Source organism: Orbicella faveolata, unplaced genomic scaffold (genome assembly GCF_042242905.1).
Source record: "Orbicella faveolata isolate gen_17 unplaced genomic scaffold, um_ofav_v1 contig_13, whole genome shotgun sequence".
NCBI lineage: Eukaryota > Metazoa > Cnidaria > Anthozoa > Scleractinia > Merulinidae > Orbicella > Orbicella faveolata.
In genome coordinates, this window is record NW_028301540.1 from 30,853,451 (window position 1) to 30,870,808 (window position 17,358).

Below are 17,358 nucleotides of genomic sequence, written 5' to 3' on the forward strand. Positions count from 1 at the left end.
TATACTATTCATTCCTGATATCAAGATATCATTTGAACTGTGTTTTATGTCTGTAAGCAGCCGTTAAAGCTTCTAGCGCACACAAGACTGCGCACACCGGGTCAGACTGGAACCCGTCTACGTTCTACGGCTTCTATGTTCAGTATCTGTAATAGTCTATGTTCTTATCTTCTATGTTGTTCAGGTTCACTAAGTAACGTGAAAGGATTTGTATATCTTTCCTGTTAGCTTTTTCTTTGGAGTAATATTTCTTTTTCACTCAATAATATCCCAGTTAGAGTTTTATGTTGTATTTAAGGCAGGTGTCTGCAGCATGGAAAATATTTGCGTTTCCACGCGATAACATCGTGCAAATGCATCCTGTTTATGCTTCCCACACAGTCAACAGACAGTGAGTTAATTAGGCGTCAGTTTATAGATATTTTTCTTTTCTGAGGAAACTAAGTTAACAAAAGCCTCGCCGCCTTTATAATTTTAAGCTGACGTCTGATAAAACACTTACATATCAGAGAGTAGCTACCTAAATTTCAATATTGCAGAATATATAATTTCAATTCATCTGTGTTCACAATAAAACTACTGTCACCTGAATTTTTAGCGTAAAATTTATTTTAATGTTCTTGCTTTTGTTCTAAATTTTCTCTGCCTATCTTTTCAATGTAGCTCAAAGATAATAAACTACTGAATATATTGGCTTCATGATTTTGTTTTATTAAACTCTAGCATATATCACTGACAGTTTAACTAGCAATTACGTGCTCCTCTTAATAAGAAAAATCGTTCCTCATTTGTTTTGATAACGCCAACCGTGTAAATTATTGTCATTTTAAGTCATGTCACACTCTCCTTTCAATTCAACAGCCCTATTCAAGAGGCCGCGAAATATTATTGATAATACAGAGTCTTGCACCTGTTTAGAATTAGCCTCTGAAGCTGGTGGGATTTTGCGCGCATGTGCTTTGTTTTGGCGGCGGAGGTTCAAAAGAAATAAAACCTCTAAAGTTCGATGAAGTACCCTTTAAAAACATGCTTGCCACAAAAAAGTCAAGTCACGTAACCAAATAACTGACACACTAAACTGCTCCCTGAATAGTGTTATGAAAAGTCGGAAAGTTTGATTGCTATAGATGGAATATTATTTAAGCTTGAAATCAGCGGAGGCACTTCAAGCCCACACCGACCCCTCCCACGTGCTAAAACGGGTTAATAAAATAATAAGCAAGTGTTGATCAGTACATAGTCCCAAATAAAATATGTGGAAAAAGACTCTGTGTGTGTAGATTTTTTTGTGGTCATTCATGCTCTCGAATGGCCGCTGACAAACCCAACAAACGTAGGCATTATAACTTTGAGAATGTGTTCTCAGCTTTTCACAAATTCACAAAACAAGACTTTTTTTGTGAATTTATTGGAATATATAGTCATCGGGAACACGATCCAAAAACACAAATGTTTAAATTTACTTACAGCCTGCGTAACAAGCGTTCCGGTATAACAAAAGCTCTCCTGCATTCTGACCTCGCGCGAATTGGAACGATAGCAAAAAAATTCCTACTTTGTCTATTAATTTGCTCTCGTTCCAAGTTGCGTACTTACAAAATGCGGAAGACGCCCTTTGTACGAGAGCGCTTGCAATGCAGGTTAGCTTAGGAGTTCGCCCCTGAAAACTATAATTTGAGTGCTCAGTGACAAGTTGTCAATCAATACTGAAATGAACTCAGCCGTGAAAATCAGAGGGCGTTTTTCAGGATCGACGGGTTTTCGGGCAGACGTTCCGTCTCTAACCCCACCACCCGCTGCTTCGTCGATCTCTTTGCTCTCGCTTTCCGAGTTAACTTAAGCCTCCCTATCAAAGCGAGGCCTGGTGCAACTCAATTCATATGAAAATGAGTTAATAAATAAATAAATAAATAAAATCCTTAATTTAAAACACGATTATCGTTTAAGCACTACATGCTTCAGGGTTTGATTTGCATGTGAATGAAATCTTATTTTCATATGAAAGGATGGGCAACGAGACTCGCATTGAGAAAGAAATGTCGACTTTCCGAAAAGTGAATCATTCAACCAAAAATTCCGGAACTTCAGGGAGGAAAGTCACATATAACGGTAATTCACGGTAAAAATTTTGCGAAAAAATTCGTTGCCTTACCTCGGAAGGTTGTGCTCTTTTCCGGAAATTTCGCAAAATGCCGTTCCATTCGTCACCGGAAATTTCCGGAAATTCAAACCGGAATCTTTTGTTGAATGGGTTTTCGCATAAGAATGGTATTGATTTTTGAGAAAACAATTGACTCAATAGCATAGAGCTGCTTGGGAAACACTCAGAGAACACAATCATTTTTCGGCTGTGAGCTGAATTCTACATTCAAACCAACCAGAAGTAATGTTTGCTTGGTGGTACTCTGTCACAACCTGCTAGACATCCAAATTTGTTAAACATGTTAAAATTGCTTGCGTAGGCTTCCACTCGAGGTGCAAGTCAAAGAAACAAATTGTGTGATATAGTTCTAACCGTAAGTTCTAAGGAAGTTGCTCTTCTGTACCAAACTGCAGCAAACTTGCTGAAAGATACAGTTTTCATTCCTACGAGTTGCAATCATCATCTTCCCCGAATGAGCTGTTTGGTGTGTGTGACTGAAGTTGCATTTGTCAAGCCTAGCAAAGTCGATCGAGTTAATGTAAATGAACCCCTACGGTTTCCTGCTGTACATAAACTGAAAATTTACGAAAGACCAAGAATTGCGTGCAAGTTTATTCTTTTGTCTGCGGAGCCTCAAAAGAAATAAAAACCTCTAAACTTCAATGAAACACCCACTGAAAACACGTTTGCCACAAAAACGTCAAGTCACATGACCAAATAATTGACACACCAAAATGCTCCCTGAGTAGTTTTTTCTAAAAGTCATAAAGTTCGACCTCTATAGCTGGAACATTATTTAAGTAACAAAAGTTTGAAAAGATCGCAAGCACTTTGTGCCCACACCCTTCCCACCTGCTAAAACGCGTGAAGTGTTGATCATTCCGTGGTCCCAAATGAAATATGTGGAAAAGGACTGTGCGTAAAATGTTTTTGTGGTCATTCATTGCACTCGAATGGCCGTTGACAAACCCAACAAATGTCGCATTATAACTTTGAGGATGTGTTCTGAGCTTTCCACAAATTGATGACAACAAATGATTTTTCCTTCGTGAATTTTCGAATTTACCTGTGGAGGCTGATACCGTTAAAAATTAAGCAGGATTTGAAAGTATTCTCCGTTTTTGACTCGGCGAAAGTTTCGTGAGATTAGCAAGGATGTATTTTAACAGAAGCTAGATGACTAGATGTTCCATGTATTCTCGAAGTTAGAGACAGCTGAGACGTCCTAATGCAATTTCCACTTGGCTTGGGGCAAAGAGGCAAGGATGATAAACGTCCATCAGAACTTAATGTTTTTCAGGACTGTTGGCTCTGAAAGTCGACTGTATGGTTGCTAAGAAACCGCTGTAATCCTTAACATAGTGAAAATCGCATTAAGTACGAAGTTCGTATATAAACCATTACATATCCCTTGTAAGGCTAATAACTTCAGAATTCGGATAAATGTCCACATATCCCGTAACGGTACCGGTGTCCCAGGCCGTCCCAGGTATGTCAGCGGGATATGAGAATCAGGCTTTGGTCTCCTCTCTGATTGGCAGCCGCGTTTTCCCGCTGTTTTCTTCTACTGTCTCCAGGTCAAGGGAGAACCTTTTTTTATAAAATAAATACACATTGGCAACATCGTTCTAACAGAAAACAAAATACGAAACCTAGGTTGAGGTTATAAGGGCGTTTAAAGAGGAGTCGCAGGTTATGGACATATTTGACCTCGCCTTTGACATGACATGACGTTGGATCAAAGTTGTACAAAGTCGCGGTGTCTTTGAACGCCTTTCACACGCATCAAATTTGGAGTCAAAGTTATTGACATCTTTGACCTCGCCTTTGACAGGGAACAAATTTATGGCAAGTCCATAATCATGTGTACTGAAGGCATCTGCGGTCGAATGTCAACCGATACCCTCGATCGATACTCGATCGACAATTTAGCGGCACCTCGGTTGACATCTCGATCGACACTGCATCGACATCTCGGTCACCGACATCTCCGTCGACAGTCCACTCATTTTCGATCGATGCATATGAGTCGGTCGACACTCGGCCCACTATTGACCGACTGTTGATCGAGTGTCGACCAAGTATCGATTGGGATGTCGATCGATATTTGGTTCCTCCTTTGACGTGCGTCAAAAGTTTGGACCAAAGCTATCATCATATTTGACCTCGTCTTTAACGAATATCAAATATACAGTAAATTCAATTTTTGGGGGATCTACCCATCCCCTGGAGTGCTGCATGAGTATGCTGCACATCCATTCCTTCCTTCCTCTCAGGTTTATAACTCAACGAACCTTTCTGGTAATGATCAATGGCGCTAAGCCACGAGTGCGTAAGGGTTGCCTTCGACTGTGCCCGACTTTGCCATCTCCTTAGCCGCGCGAGTGGGGAGATGACAGACACAGCCCAGCCCATAAGGAAAACTGATTTGACGGCTTCGACGGAGTAAACCAGCTGAACTTTGTCGAGTATCATTGTCAGATAAAACACTTGTCTTTATTGTTGTCCTAGAATTTCTAGTTTTTTTTAGACATTTATCTGTTAGGCTAAATGAGTAGTGTTATGTAAGAAGGCACTAAGTTTTGCTAACCGTCAAATAAGGGTTATTTACACTGTCAACAGGGAAACGGGAAAATTTAGTTTGGCGGTCCACCCTCAGTGTTTTTTTCGTTTGAATCATCTGACAGAGCAGAGTAACATAATTTGACTATCTGCAGTACTTGGACCCCCAGTATTGTGGAAATCACGGGCCAGACAAATTCTAAATCATTGCCTTTTAAAGGGGGTTCTTTTTAATTACCAATTCATCATGACTTTGTCGCCAAGGAAGATTTCTAACCGTCATATTTTGAAAACCAGACCTCTTACGGATAAGCTTTTTTGCACAGGTTTGTTCCATAGAAGACTTCTGCAAAAGTTTCAACTCACAGCCATATTTGACCAGTCATGTGTCCAGAATGGTAAGCACGCTGAAACTTAAAAGGCATCTAAATCCGAAGCTTTAAATCAGTGTCAATACATTAAGAACGTCCAGGTGCTTAATGCTACGTATGGGTTTTATAAAACTCGCAATATCATTAAAGTTATGAGGTAATAAACCCCCGTATTAAAGACTTTCTACAATAGCTTTCCTCTTTAACGGGTAAACAGTAATTCCATACGTACGGTTATAAAGAAGGATAAATTATTTCTGATTCATAAGAAAAGTCAGAACTCTTCCTCTTTTTTTCCAAAATTCTAAACGTGCGACTTAGGACTGGCACTAGTTACGCACGCAAAAATCACATTTTTTCACAGCAAATGTTCCCTCATATAAGTTTACCGTTTAGCACTGCAAAACGCTCCAAAATAGCTTTCCCAATTCCTCTAAATATCGCCTTCAGCAATCCCTTAGCAACTGCTCTAAATCTGTAGTTAAGAAGGCCCCCTTAAACGCATGTTAAAAATGTTTCTTCAGTTTCAAAGAACAGTTTTCTCCAAATGTGTAATTTCTACTACTGCGCATGCCCACACCAACCGCCGTCCTACTAAAGCTGCTTTCAGACAACACAAGAAAGTCACACTCGGCTAACATTAAGTGGTCATGTAAAACTCCCATCATACTCTCATCTGAAGGCGGGTTTTCACCTTTTTTGAAGATATCTAAATGTTCTGGCTTATATTCTGCGGTGATAACCTTCTCTGCAAAGTGTTTTCTCGCATAATCTTTCATCAGGAGACTGTCCGCCGCTAGAAACCACCGCGCATGTTTTCTACCACCAAGATTGAATAGTTTTCGTTCGACTTTCGTTGCACACCAGAAATATTTTTGAAAATCAGACTCAGAAACTCTTGTATGATTTCTCCCGAACGGTTTATCCCCTAGTCGAATATGAATTCCTATGACGAAGGCGCTATTTTTACGAAGCTTTTTTCTCGTGTTTTGTAAAGCGTTCTGCAAGCGAGGAGTTGTGTGGAACAGGAAATCAAACGCGCAGCCTATCATTGCGTACCGCTGGGAGCCTGGTAACAGGGGGATGATTTCAATGTCTTGCGTTCGTTGCATCAGATATTTGTTCTTCTGCATTACGCCTTCCGCAAAATATAAAATCGATGTTACAATTTCCACCGGTTTATCGAAATAAACCTTGAAATTTTCTTTTTTCACCAAATTCACCACTGCTGAAGTGTTTTTTGTTAACCAACCGTCGAAAGCTTTGTTTGTATGACCACCAGTTCTCCAGTAATGTTTGCGTGTTTCCAAAAGTGGAATCGGAAAAGTCCAGTTGATATTCTTTGGCGTCAGAAAGCTTTCTAACGGTTTGGGTGCTTTCCAATGAATCAAAAACGCCTGATCAGTGAGAATTGCCAAGTAAAACAACGAGACCATTGCGTAAACTCGGTTGCCGTAACCACAACAGCCTTTGTTTGTCCAAGGACAGGAGTAAACGAGAAATTTCGCTTCTCGCTTGTTGTTGATGATGTCTTGGTGCAGAACTTGATATTTTGACTGCCATACTTTGCCACAGATATCTGGAGAACTGTAAAGCTTTTGAGTTTGCAATGTAGTTTGTGGTCCCTCCTTCGTGGCGCTTACAACTCTTTTATTCGTAGTTTTAGCTGCAATAAACAGAGAAGCACCCGTCATCACGAGGAATTATGGAGTAATATATCAAATAATAAATATAATATAATAAATTCCTCAAGGAACATCTTTCGTTTTTTTTTTTTTTTTTAAGAACTGTCTTAAAACAAGACGTAGTGACATACATTCTTATTTTATTAGAGGTAGCACGAATCTTTTTTTCGAGCAAAAGAGAGACTGTTCGCAGTCTATTGGACATTTGGCTTACCTGGCACAATGATGGTTGCTTTTTTCACTATTTCTTCTTGATACTTAAATATTCCTGTAAAAAGTACCATTGCAATGACTAATATGGCAAGAATGGGCCATCTGAGCATACGACAAAGACGGCGTGACATCGCTGCTTTGTGGTTGGGACAGTAAGGGCTCAGCTTATGCCTCAAAAAGGAGAAAAAACCGGAATCATGCTAATGTTAATTTGGATAAAGAGAAATATGATAAAAGTAAAATATACCGTAAACTGCCGCTTAAAAGCCTTGGGCTTATACAACTTCGTAAGGGTTTCTAGATTGGCTTATAAACGGAGGGGCTTATATCCTAACAGGAATAAAATAAACGGTCCGCAATGCGTACTTGAGGGCTTATGGCTAGTGTTTTCCATTGGGTTGTCGTATTCTAGTCTTTCGAGTGGACAATTTCGTGCTAGGAACGTCCTTGAGCCCGCTGGTTTAAGAAGGGCTTTCCACAAGTTACTCGAGAGTTTCCCAAAAGGTTGCTTGAGATTTCCCAAAAAATTGCTCAAAAGTTGCTCCAAAAGACGTTGCTCAAAAATTGCCGTCCCCCAAAAATCAAAAAAAAATTATTGCTCTCTTCCTTTATTTGATTTGATGCAAAAAGTATAAATATACCAGCGTTGTTGAATACCTTTGTCTTCCATTAAAACCAAATTTAATGTATGATTAAAGCTACGCATCAATATTAATATTAATATAGTAAAAATACTAGTAACCAATAAAATTGTTGTTGCTGTTGTCAAGACTTCTAACCATTTTCATGCAATTTAACTGCTGCAATCAGAGTTGCTAAACGCATGTAAACTTGTCCTTAATCTAAACCAACTTATGTTGTACCAGACTACCAGTACATAGAAATGCACGTCATTTTCAAGGCACTGATCGTCCGTCGTTTCTTTTCATCAGGTCTACAATATTCTGGTCCTTTTTCGTGCTTTTTGCAATAACTTTCTTTGATTTAATATGTTTCTGGGATGCAATGTGCTTTATAACAGAGCTTTTCGTTTTGGACACGGTGTCCTCGCGTGCATCGCATCTGAGTTTACCCGACACCACAGTAAGATGCTGTCTTTTCAGCCCTTTGAAATCATCATTTTATTTCTAATAAAATATAAAAAATTATGACCTTTATTTACCCTCGGCAGTGTTATAGCACAAACGCTAGTGGGGCCGAGCAAACAACTGAAATAAAGAATCCCAACTGGCCGGAGACAAACCAGTTGGCTCTCCCAAGCACTCACATCTGGATCGGCTGTGGCGCGGACATTGCGCTTGTTTTTTTTTTTAGCTGGATTTGCTTGCACTTTGCGTTCTCCTGAAATTGCCGCTTTCGCTGGAGTTCTCAGTCTTGTTCTTGCCTCTGTGGTGACCCTCAAAGGATCTGAATGACTTTCTTCACCAGCTGAGACACTCGACTTTGAGTTTTCATTAAAAATTACCGCTGACCTAGCAGCCCGTGTGCATGCATCCTGCATCCACGATCTGCCCCAAGGGGAGGGGGGATCTGGTTCCTTTTTCACAGGAAATTCATAAATTGTCTCTAAAACATTGTGAAGTATGGAAGCAAGGCCAATTGAAGACCAGGGGACTATACAGGCAAATGATCCCGGACCGCAAATGATCTCCAGACCGCAAATGATTCCCAAATTGGACCGCAAACGATCCCAGGACCGGAACTGATTCCACCGCAAAAAGTTAGGAATGGCGTGGACTTCATGAAAAGTCTATGGATGGATACATGTTTGTTTAATTATCCTAGGTGAAAACAGGATAAGTACATCAGGTATAATTAAAGCAGCAATATAAAACATTAAGCAGACTGCGCAAAATACCAAATTGACATGTGTTGACTGTATAAATTTTTCGTTTGGGAAACGCACCGTAAAAATAAACATGAACCCTCTGCTATCTAATTAACCACTTACAACTTTTCCCTGTATACTTCTTATAACTGCGTCCTTGGTAGACAGGAGCTTCTATGAAAGTGCACAAGAGTTCTTCGTGCGAGTTACCCCAGTGTTCTTTAGATAGATTCATAAATGATTTATCTATCTTGAATGCAGTACGAGTGGAGCTGTTGCTTTTGCCCGTGCAATTTTCTTTTTACTGTCAATAATCTCTTCTCTGCCGTAGGCTGCGCGAAAATGCATGTCAATTTGTAAAAAAGTGTCACAACGTATTGCGGTACTCAAGAAGATTAAGCGTAACCTACCTCTCGCTGAGCGTAAGCTTTATTTCAACGCCTTGATCAAGCCGATAATGTTGTATGGCTCATGTGCATGGTGCACTGCGTCAGAAGGGAACGTTAACCGCGTATCCAAGCTGCAAAAGCGAGCAGCTCCAGTAATCTTGGATGCGGATATCGGTGAAAGAAGCGAGATCCTTCTCAGACGACTTGATTGGCTGCCACTTAAGGAAGAATTAAACCTTGAAAGGACTAGTTTAATATTTAGGCGCATCAAAGATGAAAATAATTGTCCGAGCTATATAACAGGACTTTTAACGAGACACTCAGACCGACACACCAGAACCAGTCGCTATGGAAAATATAACTTAGTGTGCCCCTCCTATAACAGAGAAACGGAAGGGGGCCGAACTTTAGAAAGATCGCTCGGATTGAATTGTCATTTGAAATTGAAGTTTAGTGTGCACGCAGCATCATTTTTTGAAAAATTTCAAGATTTTTAAAGTCAAGAAACCATTAATGTTTTTCTTTTGGTCTTCCCAGGAATTTATTTATCTATTTGCATCAAAATGTTCCTTCAAAACTTTGTTAAAACGAAAAAAGCGTCGCTATTTCGTAGACAACCTGTGGCCAATGCACTAATAGTTGAAAGTATACGAGTAGCTCAGCCAATCAGATTACAGCATTTGCATTAGTATACTAGTAGAATTCTACTAATACTTGATATATATTTTGTCTTCGTTTTCCCTTACAGCAAGAACCAGCGCGCGTCATTTTCTTATTTACCTTTTTCTTTCGTATTTTTTAGATCTTTTGTTTTTTTACCTTTTTTTATCAAAAAAAATTTACAAAGCATCAGAAAAAAAAAACCAGACAAAATCCAGTTACGCGGTTTCTCATTACGCCGTTACGTGATTTACTAGCAACCCTGCTGTACTAATTGTGGACACTGAAATAAGGAAACAAATATTATAAATTAAACAGAAAATTGTTTAAAACCCTAACTGCTGGGAGGCTGACCAATTGGCTATTTACAAAGCGTGGAGGAGTTGAATCTGGGAACGTCAAAAAACTGACATCCTTCTTCAAGATATATTTATTGTTAAAAAGAACTCCCTTTTTCCTCACTCAGAAATTGTTATCTAACTTTAATTCCCTTGACACTTGATTATAATTATTACTTCAACGATGCCACTTCTTTTGCATACTCTTTTATACTTACGAAGAAAAGAGAGACAACCCGGTATTTAATTGTGTAATAAACTATTTTTAGGTACTAGGAGGATAAAATGAATGATTTGATGCGCTGGCGAACATTGCAAATTTGACTTCTTTTGTGGCCTTGAACGGTAAGAGACACCAAATCCGTCGATCCGCCAATATTTTCCTTCAAATCCGAAACCGCATTGTTTAAAAAAACATATCATCAAAACTGCTTCGGGACTTTTTCGGAAGTTTTTGAGACACCTTCAGACAATCCAGAGCTGTCTTAGACAGGTTCGGAGCCCGTTCAGAGGCCCTCTTCATATTTAGATGATCATCGGACATTAACCTGATTCCTAATCTTAAATAAATGAATAATCTAACACATTTGCCACTTAGATTTTTTGTAAAAGTTCTTCGGTAAACTGGTAGATGTGGATACCATTGTACAAATCGCGAAATCTATAATGAAGTCAAACATGCTCCATAAGGATGACACTATTCCAATGACAATGCAAACCCCGAGTTTACGTAATCGAGGCCCAATCCGAAAAAAGAAATAATGTGGATAAAATACTTACATACCGGCCCTAGCCGGCATAAGATCTATAATCCGAACTTCGTCTAGGATCCACAATCCGAACTTCAAGACAGGTAGAGTCCAGAGTCCAGCCCAATAATTTACAGCTGATCCACGATCCGCCATATTTTAGAAATCCGCAAATTCGTTTAATTTATCGCAGAACTCCGAATGTCCGCAATCCGTGCACTTTTCTAACTTAACAATGAAGCGAGGCTGATTACTAACGACATGATAGAGTCCAACTCGTCTCGCTGTCATGTCGTTGTCCCGTTAAGCTTTATACGTAGTAATCAGCCTTGCTTTATTGACATTGATGTTCCTATTTTTGGCTGATCTGTCCTTTTACAGATCCTATGCGTATACCGACAGAATTTTCTCTTACGGTCCCTTGCACCATTGTATTTAGTGCTTTGTAAGACGTAAGACATCCAAATTAAATAGAAAGACTAATTCTAAAATAAAATACAGAAGACGAAGAGGGACTAGTAAATTGCTTTGAAAAGCCCAGTGTTATAAAACAAAAACAACGTTTACAAGTGAATATACAAAAGATCATATCTTTAGATTGCAGCAAAAGATATGAAGACATGATTGATCATCGCAGTTATATACACATAACTTAAGCAGTTGCGAAGTTAAAGCCTGAAAAAATTCAGGTCTGAACAGGATTCAAACCCATGACCTCTGCGATACCGGTGCGGTGCTCCAGCAACCGAGCTATCAAGCCAACTGGGAGCTGGTCACGTTGTTAGTTCGTAATATACCCGTAAGTGGCTTCAGAAACAACTGGCACACAAATATAAACTGAGCTCAACAGTGGACAAAACCAGAAGGTTTTCTCCCAAAACGAGACTGCTAGTATATAAACCATTACATATGCTTCGTAAGGCTGATTGACTGCTGAAGCAGATTCAGATTCGACTTCAAGACCACGAAAGAAATTTCCTCAAGACAAACATAAAAAACAGTGGAGAAAAAAAAACAAGGAGAGGGCGTTTACTTGTATTTTGTTTACTGAAACTGAGAGGAAAATTATAAAAATCGAGTATTACTGACTTAGAATTGCTTTGAAACGGGAATCAGCGCTGGAATTACTGACGTCAGGTTCACGCACTTTATTGTTTCTTAATTTAAGAAAACTACAAATGGTGGCAAGCAAATTGTCAAAAGAGCGGCTGTACTTAAACTGTTCTGTAAAGTTTATTTAAAGTAGGTTGAATCAAATAAATAGCAGTATTGAAATAAATATTATTTACACCGTTTATATGACGACCGAACAATTCTCATGAATGAAAATTACGAGTTTACGAAATACCTAAAAATGACGCCACAGGAATTGTCAAAAGAAGGTTTAGAAACCGTTCTATAAAATTTTTGAATCAAATAGAAAGCAGTATTGAGATAAATAAATATTATTTACAAGACTTAAAACGAAGTATAACTTCTCATATATGAAAATTACAAATGGAGTTTTCATAATAACTACAAAATGATCGTAATCTCAGTGTTCAAAGAAAGGTTTAAAACAGTTCTCCAAAGTTTCTTAAAGCTATAGTGTAGATTCAATGCGATTCAAAGCGGTTTTAAATTCATTATTTTTACAAGTTTCAGGTCGACTGATCCTCTCGACTGTTAAGAAGTATCATCAATTACGCCGCTGTTTTAATTAATCGTTTATCTAAAGAGAGTCTTCAGTCGTACACGATAATTTCTACTGAAAATAAAACAGATGCAAGGATTCAAGGCAGAATTTGTGCGAGCCATAAACAAGGCAACATCGGAAAAGTATCGGAAGCCACAAGACCAGATGTCCGATACAAAAGCGAAGAGAAGCCAGCGTATAGCAAAGGGCAGCATGCATACTGCAAACCCTAACACAATAGCAATGGCCATCTTTAACACATTGCTTTCCCTTTGTTGCCGTTGTTGTCCAGCGTTGGCCGATTGTTCACCTGGAATCTTCTGTGACTTGAGCTTTACATAGGTGGTAATGTAAAGTGTGGCTATCAAGAGCAACGGGATAAATACGAATGTAACAAGCCATGACACTAAGTAATTCTCAAAGGATGAGGACTCTCCAAAGACTTCTTCCCAATACCGCGTACAGACCAACCCTCCTGAGTATTCAACAAGTTTGAAGGCGAAGAGATGTGGGGAGATGATAGCCAACGCGACGATCCAAGTGGCGAGAATGAGGAACGGGCACAGCTTTGAACTGATGAGTGGGGAACGGAGGGGATATACCACAGCTCCAAATCGATCCACTGCTATCAGAACCAGGCTCTGAACAGACACAGCAACGGAGACATATGGCAAGAAGGAAACCAGCTTACATAAGACCTGGCCAAGAGGACCACCGATCAGCCAGGAGTTTATGTAGAGCAGTTGAATATCCCGAGGAATCAAGAAAATCGGCAACAGCAGATCGGACATGGCCATGTTTACGATTAAAAAGTTGATGGGTTTTCTCAAGGTTTTCGTCTTGTAGACAATTATTCCGATGACGGTGTTCCCAGCCAGCGAAACAAGAAAAATCAGGCAGTAAGCAATGGTTTTTCCGATTTTTTCTGCTGTAGGATTCCAGTAGCAGGTCGATGGGTGTGTTCCATTTATCGTTGAGTTCAAGTTTTCCGACATAGTCGTTCAGTTTCTTTTTCCGCTCTTACGCTCACAAATGAGTTTTCTTCTGATTTGGTCTCTTATTAAGGTCACTCTATTTATGTGCTACTGAAGTGGCTGGGATAAATGTTTCGCTTGTTGTTGTTATTTGCACGAAAACATATACGGTATGGCAATGTCCACAATCTAATGATGGGCAGATCCACTGCCTTTTTATAAGTCTTGCGACAATAATTAGGCTTGTTATTGCATGCGCAGCTCGCCACCCAAAAGTGACCTATCAGCTTGTGCCACAAATTGCTTTTAATTTTTTATGTTTTTCTTAAATTTCACTGCTGCGCCAGATGAAATACCGACTGCTGTTTTCCTTTTTTCACTTTATTCTGTAGTCTATGATAAACAGTCTTCCATCAAATTTTTCATCACGACAAGTCATGGAGAACACAGGATTTTCAACACTTGAGCTCAATTAAATCATCCTGATGCCCGAGCAGAGACTGCTTATTGGAGTTTACAGTTAGAACTTTTAACGTCCAGTATATTGACATCGTAAACCGCCTAATCAACGGCTGCCCCGCAAATGAGTTTATTCTGCAGAGACATGAAGTTTTCTCAAGTGTCAGTATTATCTCAAGTCAGTCTCTTAACAAAGAGGCTCCTTCTGTGCAAACCGTACATTGCGTATGCATTTTTCAACGGCTGATATCTTCTGAATCACATTAAAACTTGAGTTCTATAAGTTTCTATAAAAAGTTTTTGTACCTGTCTACATAAAGAGAAAGATCTGGGTGGAGACTGGTGACTGAGGACAGGGCGTTTAGTTTGTTTTCTTAAAATAAACAAGAGACTAAAAAGTTTAAATATTGATGTCGAACAAAGAACTGCTTAATTGCCTTTTTATTTATCCCTTTTCTTAAAACTCCCACCACTTCCTAAGGGTAGGATGACTGGAGCAGCTTAACCCGTATGTGCCTTTCATGATTGCTTTGGATTTTACCCGGCGAAATTCGTATTTCATTTCATATCAGTTACCTCTCCGGCTCATTATATTATTTTTAATACAACTTGGTAAGACTGCTAAGGAGAAAGAACTACTCTATTTATATTCTACTGAAACCTCGTGGTTTCAGATTTCTCTCTCGGAACATACTTCTGAAATTCACTGTTTTGCCGGTTTTGCGAGAATTTCTGGCCTAACATGAAATGTTGTAAAGTATATATTTCTGGTCTAAGACGATCATGTCATAGGTTAAGTCGCTCAAGAACACCTGCAAGATTTTTAATGATCTTGTGTTATAAATTGCCTTGTAGTAAAGACTGTTTTCACATTATTATTATTATCTTGCCCGTTTTTCTTTTACAATTTGATTGTTTGTATCAGCTTAAGCTTTTAGTATTTGAATTTACTTCCTTTATTTCTACGTTGGTTTTATTGCAATGCAAGTCAGGAAAAGCAGGTCTGATAAAGAGGATTCAACGCAAACTAAAAGCGCTGTAAAATGTCTTAAATTCCTTAAGTATTCAGCTCTCCCATCATTTAGACATAATTCAATACTAAGTGTGATCAACTTTTGCTGTGTCGCAAGAACACGAAAATGAAAAGCGCCCGCTATGATTACCATAATACAGAAAATGCTCGCCCATCTTAACTTGCAAACAGCTGGTTAAGGTAAATGTCGAATCAAGTTAAAACGAAGACTCGAAGCATAACCATTATTTTATATTATTCATTTCTGATATCAAGATATCATTTGAATTATGTTTTATGTCTGTAAGCAGCCATTAAAGCTTCTAGCTACAAGACTGCGCACACCGGGTCAGACTGGAACCCGTCTACGTTCTACGGCTTCTATGTTCAGTATCTGTAATAGTCTATGTTCTTATCTTCTATGTTGTTCAGGTTCACTAGGTAACGTTAAAGGATTTGTATATCTTTCCTCTTAGCTTTTTCTTTAGAGTAATGTTTCTTTTTCACTCAATAATATCCCAGTTAGAGTTTTATGTTGTATTTAAGGCAGGTGTCTGCAGCATGGAAAATATTTGCGTTTCCACGCCATAACATCGTGCAAATGCATCCTGTTTATGCTTCCCACACAGTCAACAGACGGTGAATTAATTAGGCGTCTGTTTATAGATATTTTTCTTTTCTGAGGAAACTAAGTGAACAAAAGCCTCACCGCCTTTATAATTTTATGCTAACATCTGGTAAAACACTTACATATCAGAGAGTAGTTACCTAAAACTCAATATTGCAGTGTATGTAATTTTAATTCATCTGTGTTGCCCAGCAATAAAGCTACCGTCACCTGAATTTTCAGCGTAAAACGTTATTTATTTTGCTGTTCTACGTTTGTTTTAACTTTGTCTGCCTGCCTTTTCTGTAACCAGTTCAAAGAAAATGAACTACTGAATTTATTGGCTTTATGTTTGTTTCACTTTAACTCTAACATAGCTCATTCAACGAGAACTGTTTTGTTTTGTAAACGCGCCATCCGTGTAAACGTTCGTCATTTTATCTTATATTGAATGCGGAATTACTCTCTTAACTTCGCTGCTTTAATTAAAAGTAAATTGTCAAGGATGAAAACGTTTCGCTTGTCAAAAGGGCTTGCGTGTCTATTTAGACTCAGTGAGATGTATTTGTGTTTAATAACCGAAGGAGGAAGAGGGGATGTTTACGTTTTGACGCCTTGAACTGTCATCAAAATAGGGACTGTCAAATAAAGCTGTTAGACAAGACACCAGCATCCGCTTTTTAAACATAATAATCATGTATAATAGTTGCTAAATATTAAGCTATTATTTGACGCATAAGTGCATTGGGATGGGATTAGTGCCCTTTATTTAAAATTACGATTATAAAGTCAAATTTAGATTAAAAAAAGGCTGAGCCGCGAGGGGAATGGTGAGTAGTTAAATTGAGAATTAATTTTTTCCTCGCGACTTTACCGCTTGCGAAAATTTCCCCACGTCCTCAGCCCTAGTGTGTGTAGTCCCACCGCCAAAGCAAAAGCACTCACGCGCGATATCCCATCAGCTACACAGGCAGGTTGAAGATCTAAGATTAATCTTAAGTACAGCATTTTTGTACAGTTCAAAAATCTTGTTCAACGGATCAAAGCCCACGGTTACTTCCGTCACATTAAAAGAGTTTTAAAGTCTTTCAGAAAAATACTTAACAGAGCTTGAAGTGCTGCGATATTTATAAGTGTGTATTTTTTTGCTTGTAGTCTACAGTAAGTACCAAATCAATTCAAATTGTTCGATCACAAATTTAAGTTAAGTGCCGTTGTATGTTGACATCTATCAGTTGTGACTCCCTCGACTTGTACGCCCCGAGTTTAATCTGCCAATCGGAGCATGCCAAAACACCTATATTTACCGGTGTTGTGTAAAATATCTTGAACAATTTCGCTAATGCTTGAGAGACTTTGGAAACGTCATCTTTTCGTTGTTGGCTGGCTAAATCGCCTGTGTTGTACGTTGGAGAAATCAAGCGAAAAATAGCAGTCTTTGTTGGTCAAAATAAAGGTGTCGGCGTGTTTTCACTCTTGCTGACTTCAGCCAATCACGAGGCGAGTTATAACTGGAATAATATGTATGCGCATTGGGTTATTGTTAAGACTACTCCCGGCCTTTCGTCTCGGATACGTTACCGAAATCAATTCACCGTGAGGGGCTGGGAGAAGACCGTCCTGCAAGAACTAGGCACCCCGTCTCCCACATCGACTCTTACCCGTACTGCTATTTCACCAATTCGTCATTTAT

General features: G+C 38.9%; 2 protein-coding genes across 2 annotated transcripts; both read right to left on the bottom strand.

Moving 5' to 3' along the window:
- Nucleotides 1-4,617: 4,617 nt before the first annotated feature.
- On the bottom strand, nt 4,618-7,560 carry LOC149115948 (uncharacterized). Its single transcript, XM_089285423.1, has 2 exons — nt 6,976-7,560; nt 4,618-6,742 (listed from the first exon to the last, which is right to left on the bottom strand). The coding sequence occupies exons 1-2, from the start codon at nt 7,103-7,105 to the stop codon at nt 5,583-5,585; spliced, it is 1,290 nt and encodes a 429-aa protein (XP_089141549.1). The 5' UTR covers nt 7,106-7,560; the 3' UTR covers nt 4,618-5,582.
- A 5,014-nt stretch (nt 7,561-12,574) lies between these two features.
- Nucleotides 12,575-13,697, bottom strand: LOC149115949 (QRFP-like peptide receptor). The gene has a single exon (XM_089283868.1). It carries the CDS (start codon nt 13,606-13,608, stop codon nt 12,646-12,648), a length of 963 nt encoding a protein of 320 aa, XP_089139994.1. The 5' UTR covers nt 13,609-13,697; the 3' UTR covers nt 12,575-12,645.
- Nucleotides 13,698-17,358: the final 3,661 nt, after the last annotated feature.

Bases quoted from the DNA above. Each gene is read 5' to 3' on its own strand.
- LOC149115948 (XM_089285423.1), bottom strand. From the start codon at position 7,105: ATGTCACGCCGTCTTTGTCGTATGCTCAGATGGCCCATTCTTGCCATA. The intron at 6,743-6,975 runs GTAAGCCAAATG...TGTTTATTGCAG, and splicing joins AGCAACCATCATTGTGCCAG to CTAAAACTACGAATAAAAGA.
- LOC149115949 (XM_089283868.1), bottom strand. From the start codon at position 13,608: ATGTCGGAAAACTTGAACTCAACGATAAATGGAACACACCCATCGACC.